The sequence below is a fragment of the Desmodus rotundus genome, chromosome 9 (genome assembly GCF_022682495.2).
Source record: "Desmodus rotundus isolate HL8 chromosome 9, HLdesRot8A.1, whole genome shotgun sequence".
In the NCBI taxonomy this organism is placed as follows: Eukaryota; Metazoa; Chordata; class Mammalia; order Chiroptera; family Phyllostomidae; genus Desmodus; species Desmodus rotundus.
In genome coordinates, this window is record NC_071395.1 from 35,292,998 (window position 1) to 35,320,664 (window position 27,667).

At 49.4% G+C, this 27,667-nt stretch overlaps 2 protein-coding genes across 8 annotated transcripts in view; one reads left to right on the top strand and one right to left on the bottom strand.

The window, feature by feature from the left end:
* Window positions 1–9,729, top strand: part of INTS9 (integrator complex subunit 9) — an 81,097-nt gene extending 71,368 nt beyond the window's left edge. For both annotated transcript variants that reach the window (XM_024568719.4, XM_045202425.3), the window contains 5 exons: window positions 2,364–2,488; window positions 4,432–4,599; window positions 7,138–7,236; window positions 7,550–7,687; window positions 8,648–9,729. In XM_024568719.4, coding sequence (XP_024424487.1) covers window positions 2,364–2,488; window positions 4,432–4,599; window positions 7,138–7,236; window positions 7,550–7,687; window positions 8,648–8,824 — 707 coding nt within the window. In that variant the 3' untranslated portion in view covers window positions 8,825–9,729. The remainder of the gene's footprint in view (window positions 1–2,363; window positions 2,489–4,431; window positions 4,600–7,137; window positions 7,237–7,549; window positions 7,688–8,647) is intronic.
* Window positions 9,730–16,304: 6,575 nt separating this feature from the next.
* Window positions 16,305–27,667, bottom strand: part of EXTL3 (exostosin like glycosyltransferase 3) — a 105,726-nt gene continuing 94,363 nt past the window's right edge. For all 6 annotated transcript variants that reach the window (XM_024569164.3, XM_053912124.2, XM_045202746.2 and 3 more), the window contains exons 6-7: window positions 24,680–24,808; window positions 16,305–19,415 (exon numbers count right to left, since the gene is read on the bottom strand). In XM_024569164.3, the coding sequence (XP_024424932.2) occupies window positions 19,206–19,415; window positions 24,680–24,808 (339 nt within the window). In that variant the 3' untranslated portion in view covers window positions 16,305–19,205. The remainder of the gene's footprint in view (window positions 19,416–24,679; window positions 24,809–27,667) is intronic.

The window sequence follows — 27,667 nt, forward strand, 5'->3', positions numbered from 1 at the left end:
CTTGCAGGTTTTTTTTGGAGAATGAGCCCCTCAGAGTAAAATAAATCCTTTTATGAGATCAAGTAAGGGTTTTATGTAATCACTGTATATTTGATCAATTTAACATCTTCAGATGGCCTTGGGGTTTGAACATCTCACGAGCTATGCAGGAAAACCCCTGCTCCGAAGTCTGGTCTGGCTTCCTGTAACTCAGCCAAGTGACTTTGGCTCTCTGAGCGTCACTTTCCTCATTAGAACTTGGGGTGATTGGCAGCTCTGTCCTTGGGCAGCCCTGTGCGTTGGTGATCGTTGAGAGAAAGCACTTCATACTGTGCCCGCACGTGAAGCCACGGATCAGTTACCGACTTAGAGTTTTCTAACTGCTGTAGAGACTTAAGTAACAGAGCAGAGTCTAGTTGTGCCCACAGCTTTAGGGTCAGGGACACTTTGGGTCCTTCCTGTGCTCAGCCTGCTTATGAGGAGTAACAGTGCCCCCAGCCAGAGACCGCTGGGAGCACAACAGACCTAGCTGGGTCTGTCGACTCATTGCAGTGAGGGAGCACACGGGCCACGGGGAAGCGAGAGGCATCTCGGAGCATTTCAAAAACGAATTCTAGTGGCCGTGGGCTCGTGTTGGTGACTTTGAGGTGGGCTCACGGACGCGGGACACCGCTCGGCACCGGTTGCTGTCAGGAGGCAGGAGCAGCTCTGTGACTGGGTGTCTGGACGATTCGATGCTGGAAGGCAAGCAGACTGGAGCTGGGATAGGGCGATGGTGGCGTGTGTTGTGGTTTGCATAGTGTTGTGGTTTTGTGTTCAGGCATGATTATGGAGAGGTCTTATTTTTGTTTGGGCCCCGCGTGGTCACCGAGTGGCCTTTTCTGGAGTGATTGTGAAATCGTTTACGTCCCACACGCTGCCGGCTGTGCGTGCCAGGCCGCTCCTGCTAACACCAAGGCCTCACAGAAAGTGCCAGAGCTCAGAAAAGCACTCTCGGGCTGCTTTCCTTCTTCCTTCCGCCAAAGGCAGAGGAAGTCAGCCACAAAACACTGATTCATGACCCCCAGAGCCTCACCATCGTCTAATTTGGCCAAGCAGGAGGTCGTTGGGGGAACGTAGCTGTAGCAGGATAAGGCGGTCTCTCGAGTCCCTCCTGAGGCGACACGGACTCGGATACGACAGTGGGTGACAGTGGGTGTGGTACTCACACAGGCACAGTGGCAGCTGGTTGCCACTGTAGGGACTTTTCTTCAGCCAGCTCCACGAGATCAAGGGCTCTGCCATTGTCCGTAGCAGCTCTGGGCAATGACTTAAATTTAAGCTGATTTGTTGGGCATCCAGAGCGGATGTGTCATCCGTGATGTCTGCTAACATCACAAGTTTCGGACCATTTCCTCCAAAGGTGTATGACCACAGTGGGACGGCAGCTCGCACGTACACGTGGAAAGGGGGTCAGCCAGCCCTCCCGCACAGCCTGTGCCAGGCTTGCATGGGGTTCTGGGTGCTCTTCTTGAGGAAACAGGGTCCACAGGAGGGTGTTAATCTAGTCTGGCCGCTGCCCTGACCGCGCCGACACGGCAGGTGAGGGCCAGCCTGCGCACTGTGTTGGAATGGGAGTGTCCTTCTTCGTACTGGGGAGCAGCCAGTCCTTTGGCTCAGGGTGGGCAGTGTCCTCAAGTGGCGTGAACAGTCCCTGCCCAGCAGGTGGCAAGAGTGGCTCTGGGGAGAGCAAACCGGCCTTGAGGACAAGGACCGACCGTCCTGATGCACTCGCTGGCTTTGCTGACAGGAGTACAGCAGTCTCAGCAGAAGCACTTTGCTGATGTGGGTCACGGTCATTTCCAGTGTCCTCCAGGGCTGTGCTGACAAGCAGGTAGCATGTGGTGTGCCTCATACCCAGGCGTTAGCTGGGAGCACGAGCGGTCTGTGCCAGGGCCTTCCCTCTGAAATCACAGTTTTGAATGTTGTCTGTTGTGGGGGCACTGAGTCCATGTACCCTGGCCTTCCCAGGTTTTCATTTAATTTTTTTATTTAGCATCTATTGATGCTTCTGGGCTGAATAAGTTGTTGCTGTGATGGTTGCCAAATAGTGATTTTTTTTTAATTGCGTCATTTCTTTTATAGTCATCAGTCGCCATTTGCTGCACAGAAGAGGAGATTTCCCCTCTTATTCATCCCCCATTTATCTCATCTCCCTCCCTTTCTGCTGGTCCCTCGCACATACACCCACCTCCTCCTGCAGCCGTCACGCTCAGCTCTCCTGTCCCTGCTTCTGAGTGGCTCCCCTCCCTGGCGATGAGGAACCCACTCCCCTCACCCTCCCGCCCACGCCACCCACCCCTCTGTCGCCTGTGTCTTACGCTGTCTCATCTGTGCTCCTTCAGAGCCGGACTTCTCATACCTGGAGGCACTGGCTCCCTACCAGCCCTTGGCCATGAAATGCATTTACTGCCCCATCGACACACGACTGAACTTCATCCAGGTGTCAAAGCTGCTCAAAGAAGTGCAGGTAACCACGGAGACAGGGCTGGTGACTCTGCGGGGTGGACCTGTGCTGAGGGGCGGGTGTCTGGCTGCACATCCTGTCTTCCCCGCTGCCCAACACCTGCAGAGCGCCGGGACATGTCCTGGCTACCCGTCCAACCTCCAAGCACTGAGCTTTACATCCTGAAAGAAGTTTCCGTTCTAAAGAAATCAAAATTAGAAGGACAAGAAGGCTTCAGCACTACCGTGCGCGATGAGGGCCACCTGTGTCCAGTCACAAGCCGATTGCCCCCCTCCCCCCACAAACAGTCCTCCTCATGCAGCTGAAAGACAGCTGGCGCACCCCCTGGGCCCTTGTTGCACATTTGGGCAGTTACCACGGTGTTGGTTGCTTTTTGTGAGAAGTTTGTTTTTTTCCTTGCTTTTTGTTTTTTGGGGTTTTTTCATTTTGCATTTCCTGCTCCAGAGGAGGGAAAGTAGTTGGGGAAACGTGAAGGTAAAAGGAAGAGATCTGGACAGAAGGAGAATGTAGAGGGAGAGCAGGGAATAAGAAAGCCACCGTCCTGGGTGAGCTCCTGCTTGGGGGCATGTGTTTGATGGCTGAGCGAACGGGAGGCTGGTCAGACTTGTCAAGAAAGGCAGCTTATCCGTGGCCCAGGCCAGAGGGAGATTTCTGACTCCCCGTCACCTTGGTGTTCTCAGGACCTTAAACCAGGGCCAGGTGCCCCGGCTCTTGTCTTGACTTCAGCTGGTGGTTTGGCAAGGCGCCGTTAGCCCTTCCTGTCGTGGCCAAGGTCAGAAGTTCGCTTTCCTCCTCTTGGCAGAGTCTTTGACCTCACGGTGAGAGGCTTCTGCACAAAGCTCAAAGGAAGGGAAAGCTGCAGACCCTCAGGAATGTGGGGATAATGGACTATGGTGACCACTAGCTTGCTGGCCCTGCAAGGAAAGAATGCGGACTCTCTCTAGATGTGATGAGAGCTGTCAGCCAGCTTTTGGCCTGCGTGGAGTGATTCGATAGCCCACTGTGTACTCCGCGTGCTGGAAGAGACACTTAAAAGCCTGTTGTTTTCATTACTGGGTAACATCACACCGGTGTGCTCAGCCAGCCCCCTGGTGGTGTGCTGATATTGGAAGCAGGAGGCCACCTGGTGTCCAGTGTGAGGGAAACGCAGGGAAGGTCCCCAGGCTGGAACTGGAGTTGGGTGACTTTCAGACAGTTACAAGATACCCACCAGGTTAGGAAGAAAACGAAAGGAGCAGGAGCCCTGAGGAATCAGCGCTGTTTTAAACGCGGCCAGTCCGGCCTGCGGGGAAGCCTTATTCTTCCAGGAACTTGAGGCTCAGTCCAAGTTCTTAAGTGACAGCAGTGACAATACAACGACTCCACTGCCTGCCAGGATCAGTTTTCAGTTGGGTGGTGTTTGTCCAAAGTGTACGTGGCTTTGCAAAAGAGAGTTTGTAGAAAGGAGTTCTGGTTCAGTCTGTCTTGCAGTTAAGTGTGTGACCTGACCGTTGCCCACTGTCCAGCACCCATGGACCTGCGGACACCATAGAAAGTGGCAACCCCAGAACGCCAGACTAGCATGAAAAGTCACAGTCTGGCCAGTCAGCCAAGGGCGAGCCCAGGCCATGACGGCAGGACAAGGGGCGAATGGAATTGTCACCATCAAAGCAACTCAAGTCTAGTGCAAAAGCAAAAATAGATACAAACGGAGGCCTGAATCCTTCACTTGTCAACATGGCTGGCAGTTCAGGGGCTTGCCGTAGATTCGTGCTGTTCCCCCCACTGCGCCCATCTCTCCCCTTACCGGTTACTTGGGTTTGAGAGGAAAGTTCAAAACGGCCTGGACACGCTGAGCCTGGGCATCCAAGACGGTAGGGTTAGGTAAGGAGTGGGCCTTACCTAAGCCACTCTGCCTCACAGCCTGCTCCTCCCCACCCCACCCCCGGGTCCCATGTGTCCCTCAGCCCCTGCACGTGGTCTGCCCTGAGCAGTACACGCAGCCGCCCCCCGCGCAGCCCCACAGGATGGACCTGATGATCGACTGCCAGCCACCGCCCATGTCCTACCGGCGGGCCGAGGTCCTCGCCCTGCCCTTCAAGCGGCGGTATGAGAAGATCGAAATCATGCCGGAGGTGAGCCGTTCTCTTTCTCGTGGTTAAAGTCGGTTTATCGCTTGAGTCTCTGGAAAAAGACTAGTTTTCTTTTGGGTTTGTGTCAGATATGGATGAACCAAAGAATCCCTTAGACCCGTAAGCAAGTAGGTGGGAAGAGAGGCGGGCTTTTCACTGTTTCATCCGCGTTTTTCAAGTGATGAAGTGACAGCTGCTCTGATGACCGTGCTGTTTGTGCCCCGGGAGGCCAGGGCCTCCGAGACCAGAAATGTTGGTGCCTCAACCACCTTAGGGTTGTGGGCTTTTCCCTGCTTCCTGGACCTCATTTATGAGTGAGGGCCAAGTTCAGGGGTAAATGGAGGAGATAAGCATGGCCAAAAAGGTAAGGAATATAAAATGTTATTTGTATGCATCTTAGTATAACATAAGGATTTTGATCCACTGATGGAATCTGTTGAAGCCTAAACATTTCAGTTACGTGGACTCTGGGCCTGTTGTAATGGGGGAAAGTCAGGTGTGTTGCCAGAGCGGCTGGTCTGAGGCGAAGGCAGGCAGTGGGAGTGAAATGCAGCTCCCGTAATGACGGACGGCGTGGAAAACCCTGCAGGAAGTGCTTCTGGCTTCCTTTTGCCTTTTCAGATAGCTTGAACATGTTCTCAACAGACAGTAAGAGAGGCAGAAAAAGTTCCTACAAGCAGTGCCCCCAGAGCCTTTGTTGAGAGCTCAGAGTGGACCCCTGCACCTGCGGCAGCATCGGCCTGCCCTGGAGACCTGTCTGAACTGCAGGTTCGAGCCCGGCCTCAGCCCTGCTGGATCAGGCTCCAGGTCGGCCCAGCAGTCTGGTGCTCGCGAAAGGTTTGAGGCCCACCCACCGGTGTCAGAGACCTATCCCACGTGCTCCGGTTTGCAGTACTAGAGGCAAAAGGAAGCCAGAACGTTGTTTTCAAGACAAAGATGAAAACATTAAGACATCTACAGAGAAACCATCCTGCTAATTAATTTCTGGCATTTCTCATTCCAGGGTTTACCCTTATCCATGACTAAATAATCATGTTAGCTTGTTCCCATTTTAAATCACCAAAAGAAAAGAACAAATCTGCCTCTTACACCTTCTCACATTGAGCTGGAGAAGGGACTGGCTTGTGGGGGGGGCGGGCAGTGGACTCAGCACCCTGTTCTGTCCTTCACAAAGACCCTCCCTCAAACCCAACAGGTGCCGACTAGCAGCTTTGACCCTGAGACCTGCCTTGTCCCCACCTGGGCCACAGCAGGTCCTCCCGCAGGTGGGCCTCGTTCAGGTGCCCTCCAACACCTTCAGCTTTGAAAGAACCGCTCTTTAAAACTTGCAGCTGCCCGACACATTAGGTCAATATTGCCAGTGCTAGGACGTGTTTTAGTTCCGCAACTTGGCATTGATAATGATTATCTTTTTGACGGGGGAGAGAGGAAAGCAAGCTCCCCCTCCAGAAAGGGGCCTAGTTTCTGTTTTGTTGTTTGTAACACAAATGTGGAGCCAACCATCTGCATGTCTAGACATTAGGGTGGTTTAATGTGTGGGATTTTGCTTTTCATTTCCTCTGCATTTTGCTCGTCTCAGAGTGAGAGGCACTGACCCAGTGCCCTTGGACTGTGTCTGGTATGTACTTTCTCGCTTAGTGTTGGACAGTGGGGTTGAAAGGTCAGGTTTGGACGTCAACACACCGAGCCAGCAGTCCTTGAACTTTCTGGTGTCCAGACTTGTCAAAGATTACAACCCCCAAAAGCTTTTGTTTAGGTGGGTAATATCAATCGATGTTTGCTGTACTATAGGCTAAAACTGAGCCATTTAAAAATATGTGTGAAGTTATTTTAAAATACTATAAGCCCATTAGATGCTAACATAATACCTTTTATGAGAACCATTCGAGCAAAGGTAATGAGAAGAGGGGGCACTGTTGCACGTTCGCAGAGCCCTGTGCTGCGCCTCTCTGGGAGCCCCACGGGTTTTGAGAGCAGCCAGAAGAGAGGCGTCACCGGGAAGCCCTGGAGGATGGAGACGAGGTGGTAGTGGTCCAGGGGCTGAGCCCTGGGCAGGGTGCTGGCTTGTCATCCTTTGGGGGCGGACGAATAAAAGGGAAAAGCAGAGGGCGGCACCTGGGCCCTGTGCTTGATGGCGTGTGCTCCTGCTGGCTGATGTTGCAGGAGGGTCTCAGACCACCGGTCGGCGCTCTCCCTCTCCTCAGCCCAGGCCACCCACCACCAGCCCTTCTCCTCTGTCTTCTCTTCGTTTATTGCAGGAGATAGGTGGGTAGACGATACATAATTTGTGTGATGTATTTTTGATTAAGTTTTTTAATTTTTTTTTACCTTTCTTAAGGTTAGCTGGTCATTTTAAATTGCAATAAGGTAAATAAAAATTCAAAAGAAGAGAAATAACGTGACCTCTATAGGCTCTGCTTTGTGACATTGGGAGACTGGTACCTTTCCCCGCAGACTGCACGTCCCCACAGATGATGGAGCTGCAGCCCCTATGCCCCCCAAACCAGGGCGCACCTGACTGAAACTCCCGTTTGCTTGCAGCTCGCCGACTCACTGGTGCCCATGGAGATGAAGCCAGGCATTTCCTTGGCAACTGTCTCGGCCGTGCTGCACACTAAGGATAACAAGCACGTCCTCCAGGTACCTCGGGTGTGGGGGTGGGGGGTGGGCTGGGCATGAACCCGGGGGAACCCCAGCCCCCCAAGGTCCAAGCATGCCAGCCAGCTCCCGGACACTGCCTCCCAAACCAGCAAACGCTAGAGGCCAGACTACTTCATGGACTCGACGTGGAACAAAGAGGGCACCTTGTGTGAACTCTCCACTGTTTATTTCTCCGGCCACATACAAGAAAAGGGAAGAGAAACGATTACTCGCAGAGAGGGAGCCACAGGTCCTCCTACCTCCTCTGTCCCCCGGGGAGGTTCCTGGTGCCACCGTGTCCCCTCCTACCCAGCCCCTGCCCAGGCCTGCCCAGCCCACAGGCGGTAAGAAGAGGAAGCGGGCGAGTGATGACGTCCCAGACTGCAAGGCCCCGAAGCCCTTGCTGAGCGGCTGCATCCCAGTGGAGCAGTTCGTGCAGACCCTGGAGAAGGTGAGCACTGCCCGACTGGCCCAGGCCATCCTTCCGGCTCGGTGTGGCCTCCTGCTTCAGGGAACTGCTGCTTCCTACTTAGTCTCCACAGTCTGAGCTACTGTCCCTGTAGCATCTGCTTGGTCCAAGGTCATACCAGGGGACAGTTACAGAGAGGTGAGAGAAGAATGTGCCCCCCCCCTTCCCCACATTCCCCCAGTTGCTTCTTGGCCTTCCCCTTCCTTCCCGTCAAGTACGGGCAGGGCTGGGGAGGCTGGGGTGAAGAGGGGTCTGCGCCCTCGAGAGCCTCACTTTCCCACACAGCCCGTTGCTGTTGGGGAGCCAGTGTTGCTGGGTCCCTGGTTGGGGAAGCCGCTCCCAGCCCCTCCCTGGCAGGGGGGGCGGGGGGAGAGGTGGTCATCTTGGAGAAACGGTCCTTCTCCATCTTAGTGGCTGTCCCACACCTTCACCCCAGTGGCTGCTCCTCCCACGGAATAGATTTCTTGACTATAATTGTAAGGAAAAAATTTTTTAAAGGTTTTTAGAATTTTGGCTTCAGTCACAGAACTTCAGAGATCACTGTTTTAGCATTAGAATTAGCAATAAAATCCTTGATAGAAAGGAGGCATTGGCTAAGCATATTATTCATGCTGCTGCTCGCAAGAACTGCAGCTCACTCTAACAAAAAGTTCCAGGAGGAGGTTTTCGTCTTTTAAACTTAGTTACTGCCTTTTGTCCACACCGAGTGTCTCAGTGGCCTCTCTCTCTGAGGGCTTGTCTCCACCAGGCATCTCATTTTCCCTGAAGGGCGGGCTGTCCGGAGCCGTGGTTGAGTCCCGTTGCCGTAGAAGGCCGCTCCCAGGGGCTGTGCTGAGGAGGGCTGTCTGTGGGGGTCTTGGCGGCCGAAACACCCGCCAGCCTTCCAGTCAGCCCCGCTCCTCTGAGCCCCCGCCAACCGCCTTCTCTTTCCTTTGGGAGCAGCATGGCTTCAGTGACATTAAAGTGGAAGACACGGCCAAGGGCCACATCGTCCTGCTCCAGGAAGCCGAGACACTCATCCAGATTGAGGAGGATTCCACCCACATCATTTGTGACAACGACGAGACGCTCAGGGTGCGGCTGCGGGACCTCGTCCTCAAATTCCTACAGAAGTTCTAGAGGGAACCCCTGGGAGCCACCGTCCTTCACCCTCGGACCGCCCGGCACTGTTTCATGTGAGAACTTCTGCTTCAATAAGCTTTAGACTCACTCTTCCCAGGCCTGGCACTCTCGGGCAGCCAGGACGGCGACACGGCGAGCCGAGTGACAGGAGCAAGTGACCGACCTGTTGTCTTCGGTGGCCAGTGTATGTTTCTTGTCGTCACAGGCCTCGGGCGGGGACCTAGTGACTGTGTTTTACCTGCTTATTTATAGTGCTGCACCTAGTAAGACCAACGATCCCCAAAATTAGTAAAGTGAACCCACTTATCTGCATTTTATATTGTGGGCCCATTTTGTTAATAAAACTTATTTTTTATAGAAGTATCTACCTCTGCTTTGTTGGAAATTTGGCCTATAGAGTAATCTGGAAAAAATACATAGAAGAGCATAAACTTAGAAAATACGAAAATACTACAGCAAATTTTAGTTGGGTCTGTTCAATTATATAACCTGGCTTTTTTAAAATATCAAACTCGTATTTTTCTTAAAATTGTATGAAAAGGTACATAACTTTACCTGCACCGTGTGTTGAGTGAAAACATCAGTCTCACCCTTCTGGGGAGGGTCCTGAGCAGGGAAGATTTTAAACAGCATCAGATAAAGGTATACTTCCTAATAAAACTTTTGAGAGAATCGAGTTGTTTTTTAATCTTAAAAACACAAAAACAGTGCAAAATAGAGCTCAAGAAAGGTCAAAATGGTTATTTTACTTAAATGTCCTCATGATGATACGTTCTGGAATGATATGGACAAATCTAAGTCTGATTTCTGCTTAACTGCTCAGTCAGCACAAGGCGTTGATCCCTTGAGAGGTGATTACTGAAGAGAAAAATAGCATTTATTTGTAAATTAGTCAATAAACCGACAGGGAATAGTCTAGAAATTATGAAGGTTTTAATCAAGTGTTCCCTCCTCCTCAGTGGTAGAAGCCAGAGAGAGGGAGGACAAAGAACCATGCACTAGAGCAGAGAGGAAATCTAGAGCTCTCCCGGGCCCGGCCCCGCAGGCGCACACCAGGCGGTTCGGGGGAGACGCAGAAGAAATGGCAAGCCTGCCTCTGAGCCCTGATGCAAACGCAGCCCCTGACTATGGCTACTGACCCAGCAGAGTCGGACACCTAGAAAATTTCCGTTCATCCCAACAAAACCCAATTAAAGAATGATTTAGAGAACGCTAAGAACAGTGAGGAGGAACTTGATTTCTCTATTTCTTTTAATCTTTCTGAGAAGTGATATATCTATTTTTATGTAACAAATCACCCCACAATGTAGTGCCTCGAAACAGCAAACAGTACCTCACCGTCCCCGAGTGCTGGAGTCTGGTGTGGTTCAGCCGAGCGCCGCTGGCTCAGGGCGCTCTCCCCTGGGCTGCAGTCAAGGTGCTGGATGGAGAAACTGAGGTACAGAGGTTATTGGTAAGTTTCCCAAAAACACAGAGCCAGGAAGTGGCTTCTGCCTTGCATAACGTCCTATGTGAGTGTCAGAGCAGGAGCTGGCCAGGAAGGGGAGACCTGTCTGCCAGTCCATTTCCAGTAAAATCACAAGCCTCCTCTCCGTGGTCTCTGGAGAGCCGGGAGCTTTTGGCCCCTTCAGTTGCCCAGTAACGGCAGGAGTTGGCTTTGCCAAACTATAACGAAGTATCAACAGAAGAAAGAGTGAAGGAGCCCAGGAAAGTGGTGGGCAGGAAAGGCAGATGCCTCTTTGGCCCTTAGTCATTCCCCCCCCGTCCTACAGGACGGCTGAATGTTGGCCCACCGTGTCAGGCCACACAGTGGGGAGGCAGAGAACATCAGGTGGTCTCAGATTCGCTGCAGTGGAACTGTGTGCAAATAACACGAATCTTGTCTGAACCGAGAATGTGGTGGGAATAACCACCAACTGTAATTCCGGAGGAAATCACAACTGAATCCTGGAGAACAGGCAGTACAGAACTGAGCCCAAAATGTCTAATCTTGGTGGAGCCTGGAGCCTACACTGACCGTGAGTTTATCCTTTAAAGATTAAGTGCCGTAGCCTCCACTGCTTCTTGGTAACCCATTGTAGGTTTTAGTCATAAAAACATTATTTTACCATCCACAGATTCAATGCAATCCTTATCAAAATTCCAATGGCACTTTTCACAGTAACAGAAAAAACCCTAAAATTTGTACCAAACCACAAAAGACCCTGAAGAGCCACAGCAATCTGGAGAAAGAACAAAGCTGGAGACATCACACTCCCTGATTTCAAGCTATATTACAAAGCTACAGCAGTCAAAACAGTGTGGTACTGTCATAAAAATACACACACAGAACAACGGAATCAAATTGAGGGGCCAGAAAGAAACCCGCACAGATACAGTCAAGTAACGTTTGACAGGGGAGGCGGTAAGACCCCCTGAAGCAAGGGCAGTGTTTGCTACGAATGGTGGTGGGAAAACTCGATAACCACATGCAGAAAAATGAAGCTGGACCGCTACCTTAACACCACTCACAAGAATTAACTCAAAAAGGAGTAAGTACTTAAACGTAACAGCCAAAACATAACACTAGCAAAACTACTAGAAGAAAATAAAGGGAACATTCCTTGACATTGGCCTTGACAACAAATTTTTAATGACAACAAAAGCAGAAATCAACAAGTGGGACCCAGCAAACGAGAAGGCCCCTGCACAGGAAGCCGTCAGCAGAGGGCAGAGGCAGCCTACCGCCGGGGAGAAAATGTACCGCGAGGAACCCGGCCCCGAGAAGGGATGAATGCCGATGCCTGCTCCCACACAGATGAATCTTAAAAACGTGCTAAGTAAAACTAGCCGGACACAGAAGATTCACTATTGTAAAAATCCATTTACATGAGTGTCCAGAACAGACAAGTCATAGAGAAGAATAAAGGTTATTGGGGTGAAGGGAGGGGGCGATGGGAGCTAGTGTTTAATGGGCACAGAGTTTCTGTCTGGGAAGATGAGAAAGTTCTGGCAATTACTAATGGTGGATGCCGTTGAACTGCATGCTTTAAAATGGCTAAAGTCATTTTTCATTAAATAACCATTTTTAGTTATGTATATTTTATGAGAATAAAAAAATTTCAATTCTGCAGGGTTTTAAAAAGAAAATGAAAAACTAATCCTGCAATGTATATATAGAAGCACAAAGTAACTATAATAGCAAAGCAATCTTGAGAAAAATGAACAAGCTGGAAGACTTGTACTGTAAGTCTAAACACCAGCAGAGAGCGATACCGATCTCAGGGTACTGGCAACACGCCAGCATAACAAAACGGGAACTCAGAATAACCACTTATTCAGTCCTTATCTTCCAGCAAAGGCCCCAGTGCAGTTCAGTGGAGAACACAGTAACGAACGGTGCTTTTTAACAAATGGTGCTGAGTGGATGTCCATATAGAAAAAAAGAATTCGAAGCTTGACCACTGTCACGTACCACACACAAATATTAACTGGAGGCTGAGCCCAGACCTAAGGGGAAAAGGTGACACTATAATCTTTTAGTGGAAAGCATAAGAGAATATCTTCATGACTGGGGGTAAGGCACAGGTTTCTTGAGTCACAGAAAACAACCAAAAAAAAGTTATAAATTAGACTTCATCAAAATTAAAAACATCTTATCAGAAGAAAAACATCTGATCAGAAGATACCATAAAGAAAATGGGTAAGCAAGCCACAAGCTGGGGAAACACTTACAAAAGCCCTTATCTGGCAATGGACCAGCATCCAGGGTAAAGAATTCCCGTAACTCAACAACAAAAACGCCCACAGCGAGCACATCCGTATGCTGGCACGTTACTCAGCGATAAAAAGGAAGAAGCCAACAAATCACAAAAAAGATGGAGGAACTTTAAAGGCATATTGCTAAGTGAAAAGCCAATCTGAAAAGGCTGCATTCCATGTGACTCCAACTATACAGCGTTCCAGAAAAGGCCACACCATGGGGACAGTGAAAAGGCCGGGGGTGGGGAGACAGGCGGTGCATAGCGGATTTTTAGAAAAGTGAAGTTGACCCGTGGAACGCAAAGCAGCGGGTACGCGCCCTTACACTTCTGTCAAAACCCACAGAACACGCTGCAGAGTGAACTGCAGTAAGAGCCGCGACTTCAGTCAGTACGTCAACGTTGGCTTCCCAACTGTAATAATAAATGTGCCCCACTAATGCAAGACAGTACCAACAGGAGAAATGGGGGAGGAGGAACTCTACTTTCTGCTCAATTCTTTGTAACCCTAATGTCTATAAAAAGTGTATTATTTAAAAAAGACAAACCAAATTCTTTAAATGGGCAAAAGATTTATGCAGATACTTCATAAAGGAAATATATATTAAGGACTTCAGCACGTCATTAGTCATCAGGGAAATGCAAATTGGAACTGCAAGACAGCGTTACTCACCGGAACGGCAGAGATTTGGGACCGGCCACGCCACAGGTGGTGAGGCCGTGGAACTGGAGCTCTGAGCCATCTGTGGGAGCACAGAACGGGCACGATCGCTTTGGGAAAAGGCCTGGCAGTCCCTTACAAACACGGTAAGACTTACAGAGAACAGACTGGGGGTTGCCAGAGGGGAGGGGGGTCCAGGGGGTAAGGTGAAGGGATTAAGAACTACAAATTGGCAGTAACAAAATAGTCAGAGATACAAAGTCCAGCATAGGGAATATAGTCAATAACTGTTTTGTTTTATTGTTGTGCAAATACAGTTGTCTCCATTTTCCCACAACCACTTTCCCCTGCCCCACCCACCCCCAAGTGAGTAACACTGTAATAACCACGTATGGTGGGTGCCTGAAATAGCCGGGGGACACTTTATAAAGTATGTGATTGTCTAGCTACGATGCTGTGTACTCGAAACTAATACAAAATGGTGTTCAATGCAAACTAATTGAAAGATAAAATTTTTCAAAAGAACATGAAAACACCTACCTTACCACACAACAGTTCCACTCCAAGGTACTTACCAGAGAGAACATAAACTCTTCCGAGTTCTATCCGTAATAGCCAAAACCTGGAAATGGCCCGAGTGCCTCTCGACGGAGCGGACCAGAGCCGCCACACTACATTTGGGAATACCAGTCAGCAGTGAAGGGGGCACACTACTACTACAACGTGGGCTGACTCTCAGAAACAGTATTCGGAGCTTCTGTAAGCCTCGCTCTAAAGAATAAAAATTGTGTGACGCCATTTATATGAAACCCCAGAATCAGGAAAACAAATCCAAGATTTTAAAAGATCGGAATATTGGTTCTAGGAGGGTGGAAGTGGAGACTGACTAGGAAGGAACTCAAGGTAACTTTCTGGGTTTAATAGTGATGTTCTACTTCTTGATAGGGGGGTGGGTTACACAGGTGTCTGTGTTTGTGAAAACTCAAAGAATGTACCTAAGATTTGTGCATTTCAGGGTTAAATTTAGTATGTAAATTTTACAGTAAACACGTAGAAATACTGACCTCCAGTTAAAGATGTGTGTGCTTGTATTCAGACAGGAAACGCCCTGGCTGGTGTGGCTCAGTGGTTGAGCACCAGCCTGCAAACCAAAAGGTTACTGGTTCGATTCTCAGTCAGGGCACATGAGTGGGTTGTGGGCCAAGTCCCCAATGGGGGGGCGTGAGAGGCAACTACACATTGACATCTCTCTCCCTCTTTTTTTCCCTCTCTCTAAAAATAAATAAAAATTAAAAAAAAAAACAATTATTTTTTAAAAACAGCAAACAGGCCAAAAAGGTAAAATCAAATAGCAAACCAGACCTGGCCCTAGGGTGGGGCTTCCCACCTCAGTGATCTCTTCTGGAATCCATCCTGTGTCCGTGTTTCTTGGCATGCTCTCTTACCTGCCCTGTCAGCGATTTAGATGGTGAAAGCAGTGGACATAAGGCTTCTCAGCCGTCCTGTGCCGGGCCTCCTTTACCTGGCTGGGTAACACCACTCGCTATCAGTGTTCCGAAACCTCTGCAGTGCTGATTAGTATTCAGCTTGTTGCCAACCGTGATTTCTGCACGACCCTCTTCAGTACGTCAGATCATTTGCTCATCGAAAAACTAGCCGGCACTTAGTACGTGCTCTAGTCTCAAGGGGCTTACAATTTGGTGTGGGAAGCAGACCTATATTCATCACAGGGCACGGTGAGGGAAAAGCCAGGTCAGCCCCCCAAACAGAGGTGGGGGGTGGGGGGCGGGGAGCAGTGACTGAGGAGGGAAGCTTCCCTGAAGGCAGCGCTTCCGCTCAGTCTTGAACAACGAATTGGCATTAAAACAAATGGCATACAGAAAAAAGTTTACAATACGTTACTCCAGTAACAGCTCCTTTCTGTTGTGTGCCAAACGGGAGTCCGCAATTGTGTGAACTTTCAACGTGTCTTTAAGACGTGGCCCTGTTCTTGCCGTTTTACAGATGAGATTCAAGTCTGGGGTAACTTGCTGCCCCACCCCCCCAGTTTAGCGGGCAATGTAGGATTTGAGCCCATGTCATCCAGTCCAGAGCCTGTGTCCTTCACTGCCAACACTGTCCTTTCCAACCACGTTTTTGTAAATACTTCGGAGCCCTCTATTTCCCTGGCAATAAATACCAACCGCTGACACTGGCCACTCCGCTCACCTTGTTTAGTCCAAGCAGGAACTGACAGGAACCAAGTAGACGCGTTGTCTCGTGTAAAGCTGACACACCCATTTCCACAGCCTTATGCAAGCTCTCAAGTCTCGCTGGCCCCAGGACAAAGTATAACAGGATGGATGGTTGGAAGAATAGGAACTCGGCAATCAAAACTCCAGACCCAAGCAGGCACTCCCGCCCTATGTGGCATCATCTCCCTGCCTCACCTGCCGCAAACCTACCTGATCAACTGTCACCACTACTTGTGGGGGACGCTTTCAGTCCCACACATTCTTTGGAGAGAAGTTCCCCCAACTCAGCCTTTCCTTGGCTTCCCGTTCTCCTTCCTATCTCCTTCCACTCCCATGCTGTGACTTGGCATCCTCTCCCTGGCGACAGCTCTGGCTGCATAGCCAAGCAGCAATCTAGGGCCACAGGCACCAGTAGGAGTGGGCTCTGAGTTCAGAAGCACCACCAAGGGGCAGGCACTCATGTGACTCCTTGTATCTCAACAGAGCAAGCGCTAGACTAGACCGACCCAGCCATTCTCAGCAAGCCCGCCACACGAGCCCCCAGCGCTGCACCGTGCCCTCTGTCCACAATTACCGTGAGAAATACAGGTGGCACACATGCCACATGCTGTCCCACATCCCACTCACATGAGTTAAATGACACCTCGATTCCTCTCCATGTAACAAACGGCTCATCCCAGAGACTGACGCAGGCAAGGCTGGCGTGCCTGTGCATGTCCACAGCGTCGCCTGGGCGGGGCCCCAGCCAGCCGAGCGTTGGTGGCTCCCTGGTATCAGGCAGGCACCTCCTCTCAGGTCGCTCTGCTTCCTCAGAGGAAAATCACAAAAGACCTCCAGGCTGCTTGAGTTATTAGTCTCCATTTATTTATTTACTATTTTTTTTTTTACAAAAGTCCAACGTCAGACCATTGTGCTCAGGACTGGAAAGGGGTGGGTGGGTGGACATGGCAGGGATGTTGGAGGGCTTCCCCTTGGCGACCCCATCATTTCAACCCCGAGCCCCTGAGCACACAGCAGGCAGCTACGGGAGACTCGGACTCCCTGTCCTGCCGACAGGCCCCACTGGCTTGGGGCGCAGGCCCTGCTGGAGACGCAGCCACGCACACACACAGGACACTGCCCGAAGTGCAGGAGCTCGGAACGGCCTGCCGAGCACCTTGGAGCGCTCACGTAGGGGGATGCCTCTCACGGGGAAGAGCCAACCAGCCAGCTGGAGAGCGAGGACATCGGCCCTGGAAGCAGAGACCAGGTGACCGGGCGCTACCTTGGGACGTCCGAGGAAACCCTGGTGAATCGTCAGAGCTGTTTGGTGTTCCACTGAGTGTGTAGGTGACATCTGGGATTCCAAGGAGACTGATCAGCATCAAAGGCATTCTTAGCACAGAGCTGGGCCTGGCCCTAAGCCGCCTTGCAAAACCCAGCGGCCATGCTCCAGGAGCTCCTACCCACAACCTGACAGATCTGACTGCTCCGATTCCTGCTTTTGGGAGTGCCCCCTAAGAACACGGCTGTTTCCGTAAAGTGTCCATCAGAGCCTGCCGTTGGGGATCCTTCGTGGCCGCGTCCATTCAGGCCCACGTGGTGCTGTCCGTGTCTGAAGACCGGCACCCACCCTTCCCCACAGCACGGCTGACGCCCCCTGTAATCTCAGACTATGCCGCTACTCCTGGGCCTGCCAGCAGCATTCGGGCCCGATGGTCTGGCTCCACCACAGGGGTCCGGACAGACTGCCCCTTCCTCACCAGGTCCCACTGAAGGGCAGTTCATGAGTTCCTCACATGAACATAAACAAGATAAAAACAGCAGCCACACACATAGCTCAAAACACCATACTCTTTGGCTTCCCGGAGGGAAGAAGGCTACTGCTAAAAAGAATGAAGTCAGAAGTTGAGGACAGGGTGTTAGAAAGTCAGGATGCAGGGAGTCTGGGCCCCTTTGCTGGGTTGCTGAGAAGCACAACTCCATTTCCTAGGTGGCTGCCTCGGCAGGAGGGCTACTGAAGATGCCGGTGCGCACCCAGGAGGTCCACACGGCCTGGGCGCGGCCCTTCGGCTGGCACTATCTACAGGGCATAGCCTGGCTTCAAAGTGACACTGGAGGAGAGCCACTGGAACAGGCAGGTCACAGGAGAACGTGCCTCCAAGAAAGAGAAGCACAGGGAGCCGGGTCTGGGGAAGACGGAACTGGCTTAAGGCATGTGCATGACCGGGGCAGACCTGAGCTTCTGTCCAGCTGCAGAAAACCAGCCACACACAGCTTCGCTGGAAGGAAGTGGGGTCCAGAAAAATGGTGGAAGTCATGGGCTACATCCCTGCCACACGCCACTGACACCCTCTTCGGTTCTCCTACTGCTGCCACCACCAGAAGAAAAGGGAGCCTATTTCCATTTCAGCCCAGGGATCAGAGGCTGCGGCCCGAGAGGTAAAGGGGTGAAAATGCCTGGGAGACTCTCGGGCTGCATCTGAGCTGAACACGACAGGCCGCGCCCTCCCACTCTTCTGGCACACACCCAACCTCAGGGGTCCTGGCACCAACCAGGCACTAGGGACCCCAAAGCAACAGGCAACACACGATGCAGGTCCAGGCAAAGGTGGAAGGGAAGGTGAATTTCACCAAGGTATTTATGCCAAGGCAGGTGCCTTGTGTAAGACCCGCCAGCCAGCCGGGTCGGGAGGTGCAGAGGATGCCTGCCTCTTCCCCATCCCGGAGAGAAAGCTGAGCTGCAAACCACGTCAGACCACCCCGGGAGGGCAGCCTGCCAGGTTTCCATTCTCTTCTACAAGGGACAACCTCCAGGAAAGGCTGACGCCAAAGCCCGTTTTGGAGGGCTGGGCAAAAAGAGCCCCATGGGAGTGCTGCCTGTGGGTCTCCTTCCTTCCTCATTCCAGCTGCAGCAGGGAGGACAGCAGGAGAGCAGGGACAGTCCTGGACGCAGGACCTGACGACGACTCCTCAGACACCACCACGGACCCGGCCCGAGGAAGCTCAACCGTCCTGAAGACACAGGTACCCTCCCTACCCCCCGGGACTCGGGAGAGGACACGTGAGGTACAGATCACCGGCTGGCAGCAGATTGGGGGGGGTGGTAAGGAACAAACCAACAGGCTTTATCCCACCCAGGTCGCCGGGAGAGGGCCAGCCCAGCCCTTCCTTGTTTCTGCACAAAGACGCCCCGGGGAGGATGGAGGTGGTAGGAAGGATGAGCTGAATACCGTAGGCCAGGATCCAGCTCCACCAAAGACAGCATCAGGGGCTTCAGTGGGCCCCTCACACCGTGAGATAGGCAGAAACTTCAAATTCCCCCAAATATATATATGTATATGTGTGTGTGTGCATATATATATACACATATATACACACATATATAAATAAACGAATGGCAAATCTGAAACTTTTTCTTTTTAAATAATAATAGTTGTTACTGAATTTAAAAACCACAAGCCAGCTGTCCTGGGCTCATGAGCGGTGTGAGCGACTCTCCAGAGCCCCCACACCCTCAGTGTCAGCTATCAGCCGGTGCCCTGTGTAGGGACCCCAGCACCCTCTGGCCAGGGTTCCAGGCCCAGTGTGGCCAGCTTGTAGGGAAAGGCAGCCACTTGCTTTCCACTCTTCCTGCCGCCTCTCCCAGCGGAGGGTCTGGGCCACCCACGCAGTGGATGTCCCCGAGGTCCTTCAGTGATTAGGAACCTTAGGAGCACCCGCCCCCCACTCTGCTGCTCCTCTCCCCAGAACCAGCTGTACCCCTAGATGAACTTGAAGCACTTGGTCTTGTCGTGAGGCAGGCGGGTCTTGAAGAGCACAGAGTCCACCCTGAACTGAGTGTACAGCAGGGGCATGTAGCCATACACCTTGACAAAGAAGTTGATACATTTGTGCCGCTCGTGAAAGTGGGAATCATCGTGGGACAGGGCCTGAGGGCATCCTGGGCATCGGAAAGTCCACCGTGAGGTCACCTGGGAACAAGGAGGGAGGAGCAGAGTGAGATTCGAGGGGCTGAACCCGGCAGAAACCCTGCAGCGTCACCGATCCGACGCCTCCCTTCCCACGGAGAAGCCACACGGGCACATTCACGCACAGAGCGAGTCGGGCCAGTGCCCGGGGCCGTGTGCCTGCCACAGACGCGCCGACATCAGTAGTGGAGGTGCTCTTCCCAAACGGCCTGCACTTAACAGACATCAGAAGCCTTGAAAGGGTTGCCTGTGTCAGAAACTCTACTCTGTTCATCACGGCTGCACAGCGACAGGTAGGATAAAGCTGTTTGTTTCATCAATGTTTTTAATAGCAAAACACTGGAACACTACCCATCAAAAGGGGACTAGAGAATTATAAAATACTACATACCTATTTTAAAAACGCTTAAGAAAGTTACATTTAAAGACACGGGAAAGTGGCCATATTACAGGTTAGTAGTTATTATTGTGAAATTTTAAGCAATTAGAAAAATATGAAGAATAAGGTAATAGCTTCACTGTCAACAAAGTGGCAAACCAGATAACATAAACCCCTCAACACAGAGCACCTGAATAAACAGAATAACATATATAAACCACCTCTTTAAATATACATGTGAGCTTGTAATGAAAAATAAAACCCCTAGAAGCCAAAATAATGAAAAAGCCTGAATCCAACGAAACAGCCAGGAGTGCGGGTCTGTACCAGGTTTAGGAGGCAAGAGGCGTGACATCAGACTAGAGGTTTTGTGAAACACTGGGACCTAAACATGCATGGGAGGGAGGCAGCCCTCAAAGAGCCATGGTAGGAAATGCCTTCTTCTCGGTCTCAGCTCGGACTAGAGGAGGAAACAGCACCTCTGAGAAGTCATGACCACAGGCTGGCCGCATCTGAGGCCGGAGTTTTCCTTTCAGGTGTGCCCTGCCAAGCCCCAGGATGCTAATCCAGCGCACACAGGTCTGGAGCAGACAGTGACCCCGAACACACAGAAGTAAATGCAAATCCTCTCAAGTGTAAATTTGGATCTCAAAGAAATGCCATAAATAAAATCCCACAGAATATGATCTCACAGTCAAAAGTCACAAAAAAGCGAATGAGCCACATGAGGGAGAAATCTGCAGAAACAAACCATAGAATCAGACCCCAAAACGCTGTAAGCAGGATGGCCAGACGGTGGCCGTCACCATAAATGCGTGTAACAATACGATGAAATCTTGAAAGATTTCTCCAAGTTTAATAGAAGAAACAAGGGACTATCAAAAAAGTCCCAACAGATATGAAAAGGAACCAAACAGAACAATAGAAATGAAAAGTATATTGAATTAAACCAGACACTCAATTGACAGGTATGAAGAAAATGTTAGTGATGAAAAAGTACCATATTTTTCGGACCATAAGACACACCTAGGTTTTAGAGGAGGAAAACAAGAAAAAAATTTTGAAGCAAAAAATGCAATAAAATATTTAATAACATCCTTTAAAGCAGAAATCCTTTTCTGCTTTGACATCTCTCCACAATCCCAGTAGATTCAGCAGGAGATTACGGTACGCTATCATATCTTTCTATAACAAAATACAGTAATGAGAACTATCAGCACTGTGTCTGTCCTTCCTAGTTATGGGGGCACCGTAGCTGAGAACATCAGTGGATGATGCACTGTTATGGGGGGATCTGCTGCTGACACTGTTATGGGGGGATCTGCTGCTGGAGGGCCACAGGTCGTGCAACACTCTTGTCTGGGGACAGCAGTTTTGCACAACCTGTGTGGCTCTGCAGCTGTTGCCAAATTACAGCTCCCATCATCCCCACCTGCCCAAGCATGATGGGAGTTGTAGTTTTGCAACAGCTGCAGGGCCACATTGACAGGTGACCCGCTGTGGAATTTGCCTATGTTAATATTAATGGGGGATACAGCAGTCACGTGAGGAGGCACCACGGGCGCCGCAGGCGTTCTTCTCCTAACACGCCCGCACCGCCTGTACCCTCCTCCCTAGCACTGTAGTGTATCGCAGCGAGCCAGGTACGCTACATTCGGACTATAAGACGCGCCCCCATTTTCCTCCCAAACTGGGGGGGCAGTATATCTTATAGTCTGAAAAATACGGTATACTAAAATTATTATCCAAAATGGAAAATACTGACAAAAAGCTTTAAAAAACATGAAAGCAAGATTAAGAAACATGGAGAAGTGATACTGTATGATTCCATTTCTATAAAACCCAAAACAGGCAAAAGTGATCCTGGAGCAGAAAAAGACATTGACTTCCTAGCCTTCTCCTGGCTGAATTTCCTGCTCTCAGAGCCACGCCTTCTGCCGCCCGGGGCCCAGGATGCTCCTGACTCTGACCTTCCTCAGGTGCAGGTGGTGTGGAGGAGCCTCACCCTCCCTGGAGAGCCCTCTGCCTCTGGCGTCCACTCGTGTGTGTGAGGCTGGGAAGATGAGGGTGAGAAGTGGCAGCAACTGCACCGGTCGGGCCAGGACAGCAGGAGAGAATTTGACACAGTGACACAGCGGACACACATCTTCCTCTCCCACCTGCTGTGCTGGGTGCTAGCGGGCCTTTGGAACCCTTCACCTGCTATGCTCGCTTCTGTGCAAGCCCGCCGGTGGGCCTGGTTTGGTATCTACCCTGCTGACCGAGAGGACCGAGCGTTGGCTTGACGGCAGCTCACGTGTCACACCTCTAGCCTCCCCAGTTAGCGGCAACGTGGACAAGGAACTGTAGGAAGTAGATCCCTAGGGTCCAGTGGTCCCTGCCAGGTCCAGAGCTGCTCTTCCGGCCTCCACTGGGGACCAGGTATCACTTGTCTGGCCTCGTTCCATGTGCCTGGGTGCGGACTGGCAATGCAGAGTTCGCTCCTCGTACCCCAGCCAGCCTTTCTGCCTGAGAATCATGAGATGTGCTCCTCCAGGAACGTGGTGACTCAGAGTCTGGGGCACACAGTGCGCTCACACAGGGTTCTTCGTTGTGTTTTATACTGTTCTGCTACATGATCGCTCTAGTTTTTAAAGAAACTGAGAAAAAACTAAGGAAATCCAAACAAAGAACCTACTTCAGTAATACAGTGTATCAACACTGGCTCATTAATTGGGATCAATGTGCCATTTTGATATAAAATGTTAACACAGATCTGGCTGGTGTGGCTCAGTGGATTGAGTGCCGGCCTGTGAACCCAAGGGCTGCTGGTTTGATTCCTAGTCAGAGCACATGCCTGGGTTGTGGGCCAGTTCCCCGATAGGGGGTGTGTGAGAGGCAACCACACACTGATGTTTCCCTCCCTCTCTTTCTCCTTCCCTTCCCCTGCCTCTAAAAATAAATAAATAAAATCCTTTTTAAAAAATAAAAAATTAGGTAAGTTGCCCTGACTGGTATGGCTCAGTTGGTTCAGCGTCATTCCGCAGAACAAAAGTTTGCAGGTTCAACTCCCGGTCAGGGCACGTGCTTGGGTTGTGGGTTCAGTCCCCAAATGGGGGCGTACCAGAAGCAACTGATCAGTGTTTCTCTCTCACTTCAATGTTTCTCTCCTTCTCTTTCTCCCTCCCTTCCCATCTCTCTAAAAATAATAATAAAATCTTTTTTAAAAATTAGGTAAGTTCATAAAAACTTGATTCAAACTAGTTTTATACTATGAGCTATATAACTGGACTTGGGATTTGAAGAAATTAACTTAGAATTTGAAGACATTCTTAACTTACTAAACCTCTGATTTAAAAAGGTATCCTAATCTTGAATTGAATTCCTCTTGTATTCCCGTAAGACTGAGAAAATTCACAGAATATTTCATTTTTAACCTTCCACTTGGTGAGAAGCATGTATAGCAAGTGCAAATTACTTCCGTCTCACCCCCTACACTGAAGAAACGGTTTAGCTAATGAAACACGGGCCTGATAACATAGTAGAAAACGCACACTTCAACGAAGATGAAAAATTCATCACGTCTGTCAGAGCTCCAGGTGACGCATGATAACACCAGGTGCCTAATCACTCAGAGACTTTAAATTTTCATAGATGTCTCTGATCTACTCGGGAGGTATTAATAGAAGCATGTGTATTGGCCGGAGTCCAGTCCCTGGCCACATAAGAAAGGAAACAAAGAATAAAAATTTCACCAATCATTAATTTATGAGACTTTGCTTCCCTAACCTTAAAGTTTACAAAGAAGTATGCTTTTCATTGTTTTATATCAAATCTACCAGTATACTTGGCAATTATACTACTTTTATTGACATAATTGTGGCTATTATCATTCTCAACTGTTGTTTTTTAAACCCACACAACTGAATGCATTATTTTGCTCATTATCCCTTTGTGAGGCTCTAGCAGAAGGCTCAAACTGTGGGGTAGTCAGGGGTATGTCAGGGGTCCGAGCCGCACTTGGAAAAGGCTCGCTGGGTGCAGACGGGGGCAGGGGCCCCCGGTGCTGTCCGTCTCTCTGCTCTCCCCTGTTGCGTGCGCCCGCTGTCCTTTGGTGACCACATGCTTCCCACCAAGGACAGGATCTGATCACAACTGTTAGCACAGGATGCCGGCTACTCAGTCCAGAACTTACCTTCACAATGTAAAACTGAAATACGTACCAATTATTATCTGCTCAAGCACTAATGATATCCATAAAGGCAACTTATCATTTCATAATATTAAGTAATCTGCCTTTTAAACAATAATAAAAATAAGACCTTAATCTCTCTCTCTCTAAAACACAATGAAAAAATGTCCTCTTGACTATAAGCTCCACCCCCGATGCCTTTAAATACATAAAATGACCACATGAGGCTGCAAAGGAAACACGCTATACTAAGACAGTCATGTAAATGCTTTTTTATGAATGCATTAAGTAAGAAGATTTAACAGTTAATAATCACCAAACCTTCAAAGCAGTGATGAACACAAATGATTCTCTGAGATGTGGCAGCAAACGTGGTATGAAAATGCCTGTGAGTTCTGCTGGTGACAGATCACAGTTACTGCAAATGCATGAACTGTAGCCCGTTTCCTAACTGATGAAAATGCTAAATCCCAGTTAGAGATTAGTAAAAACTGCAGATGTAACATTCTCCCCACGTTTCCAACTCTCCGAGCTCTGTCCATTTCACGCCCTAGGGGCGAGGAGCCGGCGTTAACCGCTCCCTGACTCTCATCAGGACAGCACCATCACCCCACTTAAAGGCGAGGACTCCGGGGCAGGGCCACACAGCACCGCGCTGCAGCAAGCTGAGTCAGTTTCGTCCGCACGCACCCCAGACCCTTCCGCAGCGGGCCTCACCTTGATGGGGGGTTTCCGAGTGATGTGGGAGACAAGGAAGTTCATGGCAATGTCCTCACAGTTGATGTACTCGTCCACCATATCTCGGATGGCCTGGGGCATCACGTAAGAATACAGGTAGGCATAATACTGTCGGGGATGGAAAGACAGTCACACGCTCTGTTAGAGGCCACACTTCTTTTGGCTTTCATCAAAAATGTGCATGGACCTGGGGGCTGGTCGGAAGGTGGGGGGGTGGGGGGGGAGCCATCACTGGCATTTAGGGAGTTGGGGCCGGGGATGCTTAACATTCTGCAAGGCAGATCTTTTCCAGTGAATAGTTAACTACCCCTTCCAAATTGCCATTATAACCCCCTCTGAGAATCACAATCTCATTTTATCTCCTTGGTACTTAGGTCAGACACTGGTTCCATTGAACAGCATTCTCCCTCTGACCATGGCAACGTGGGGTAAATGAGGGCGAGAGCCTGGTGACCCCCTCAGGGTGCTCGGCAAGTTGCTGAGCCATGACCTACCCATCTCCCCGGGGCTCACTGACAGGTTCTGGAATCTGCTCACTTCTCTCCACTGCCAGGGCTTCCCTGCTCCAGGCCACCGTCCTCTCTCGCCTGGATTACTCCTGCAGTCTAAGCAGTCTCCCTGCTGCCCTGCTTTCTTCCCTACAGTCCATTCTCAGCGCGGCAGCGTGGTCACGTTAAAACGCAAGTCCTGTCACTCCTTTATGGCACGCCACAGATTTCCAGCCACGTGCCACAAGAAGTTTTAAAACAGCCCTGGCTGCTGTGGCTCAGTGGATCGAGTGCCGGCCTGAGAACCCAAGGGTGGCCGGTTCGATTCCCAGTCTAGGGCACCTGGCTGGGTTGCAGGCCAGGTCCCCAGCAGGGGGCACGTGAGAGGCAACCACACATTGATGTTTCTCTCCCTTTCTTTTTCCCTCTCTTCCCCTCTCTAAAAATAAATAAAATCCTAAAAAAAAAATAGGAGTGTCAATTCAAAAAAAAAATTTTAAACATGCAATAGCTATCAATTTAGTCCGGGGCACTGACTTCTTTTCCCTTAGATTGTCAAATTTAAAAAAGAAATGACAACAGCCAATACTACAACACCCGTCCAGTGTGAATTAATCAAAATTATACCTATTTTTCTGTCAGATCAGCAAAAAACATATTTTTTGGTGCACCACCGAATTTTAGTAATTAGTCGCTGTGTGCCATGCACTGGGAAAGGCTGAACATCACTGCTAAGCCCTCAGTGGCTTCCCCTCTCCTTCAGAGTAAAAGCCTAAGTTCTGAATGTCCTGCACCCCTGCGCACAAATGTGGACTGCTAAGTTTTCAGAAATTTGTGAGACTACTCAGGAATTTTTGTGAGCTCACTATGAAAAATAGCCATTATTAAAAATATAATTACACAAAGTTAAATAAGTTATACTTAAGAATAAAAACCTAAAGCTCATCACTTCTTAATTTGTTCTATTTTACTATTATTCATTAAAGTTTACCATTATCTATGTCTGTCACAGCTATATGGTGAAACACTCTACAATGATGTGCAAATGCCCATCCCTTCCCACACCCAAGGTCGGTGACTCACGGAGTAACGTGAAACCAGCCACGGTAGGAACATTTACACGGCGGCAATGGGCACATGCTACGGGGCAGGGCACGTGTTAACCGTGATGTGTGGCAATGTGGCGATGAGGAATGAACAGGTGAGGGGCCCGAGAAAACTGACTTGTGTATTTTATTACCTTAAATATAGAATCTATGGAGTGAAAAAACTGACCATAAAGTTTTTGTAGCACACAGTAGTTCCTGGTTTGGTGGCAAAGTACTTAAGAAATGGTTAATTCAAAAGAAAACAAATGTTTAGAAGTATTTTCACTATATGTAATTTTGATGCCAAAAATAATTTATGAAAGTCTATAAAAACTTTCATATCTATACATTTTAAAAAATAGAAGAAACGTCTGTAACCTGTTTAAAAACCTCCTAAATGAAAAGTTGCAATAAAGTTAGACCCTACTCCAAAATATAAAAATGTAACACCTTCTCATTATTTGGCTAAAAAACTGAAGGGCATCATAGAAGAGGGAAATCCTAGTCAATTCCAGCAAAATGCTCCCAACTGGCAGACGAGGGTCACGGCTCAGGGAGCCCAGCAACAGGCATCTCTCCCCAGGACAGTGGTTACAACCCAGCCTCCAAATATGCTCAGCTGGGAAACAGACCCGACTCACCGTAACACAGTGTCATATCGAGATTTTCAGAAACAATAAGGCATATTCAATCACATTGCTTTCACTAAAATTTAAGAATTTAGTGAGAATACTTCGAAACTTTATTTCATCTTTATCTCAACCTTACACAATTCTGTGTGATAGTACACACATATAACTATTGATATAATTCATAAATAAATATACCTCTTTGTGAGGTGCAGGTTCAAAATTTTTATTGATCAGCACTTACAATAAAAAAAAAAACGATTGTCCACTAGAGGGTATTATGCTGAGGGGAATAAGGAGAGAAACACCATGTGATTTCACTAATATTTGGAATGTAGAGAAACTAAACAAAACAGAAACAGACTCATACACACAGAGAACAAGCTGACAGCTGCCAAATGGCTGGGGCGCCGGGGGCTGGGTGAATGAAGTGAAGGGGTTAAGAAGTACTAATGGGCAGTTACAAAACAGTCGTGGGGATGTAAAGTACAGTATTATTAACAGGGAATACAGTTAATAATATTGTAATAATTACGGATGGTGCCAGATGGGTACTAGACTTACGGGGGGGGTGGGGGGGTACTTTGTAAGTTACATAAATTTCTAAACACTATATTGTACATTTGAAATTACTATTATATTGAATGTAAACTGTAACTGAAAAAAAACAATTGTTCCAGGTTAGGGAATGAACAACTTACTTGCTTTCAAGGATCAAACAAGTAAGGCAAAGAAATGAGTGACATTTTAAAGAAACGGGTG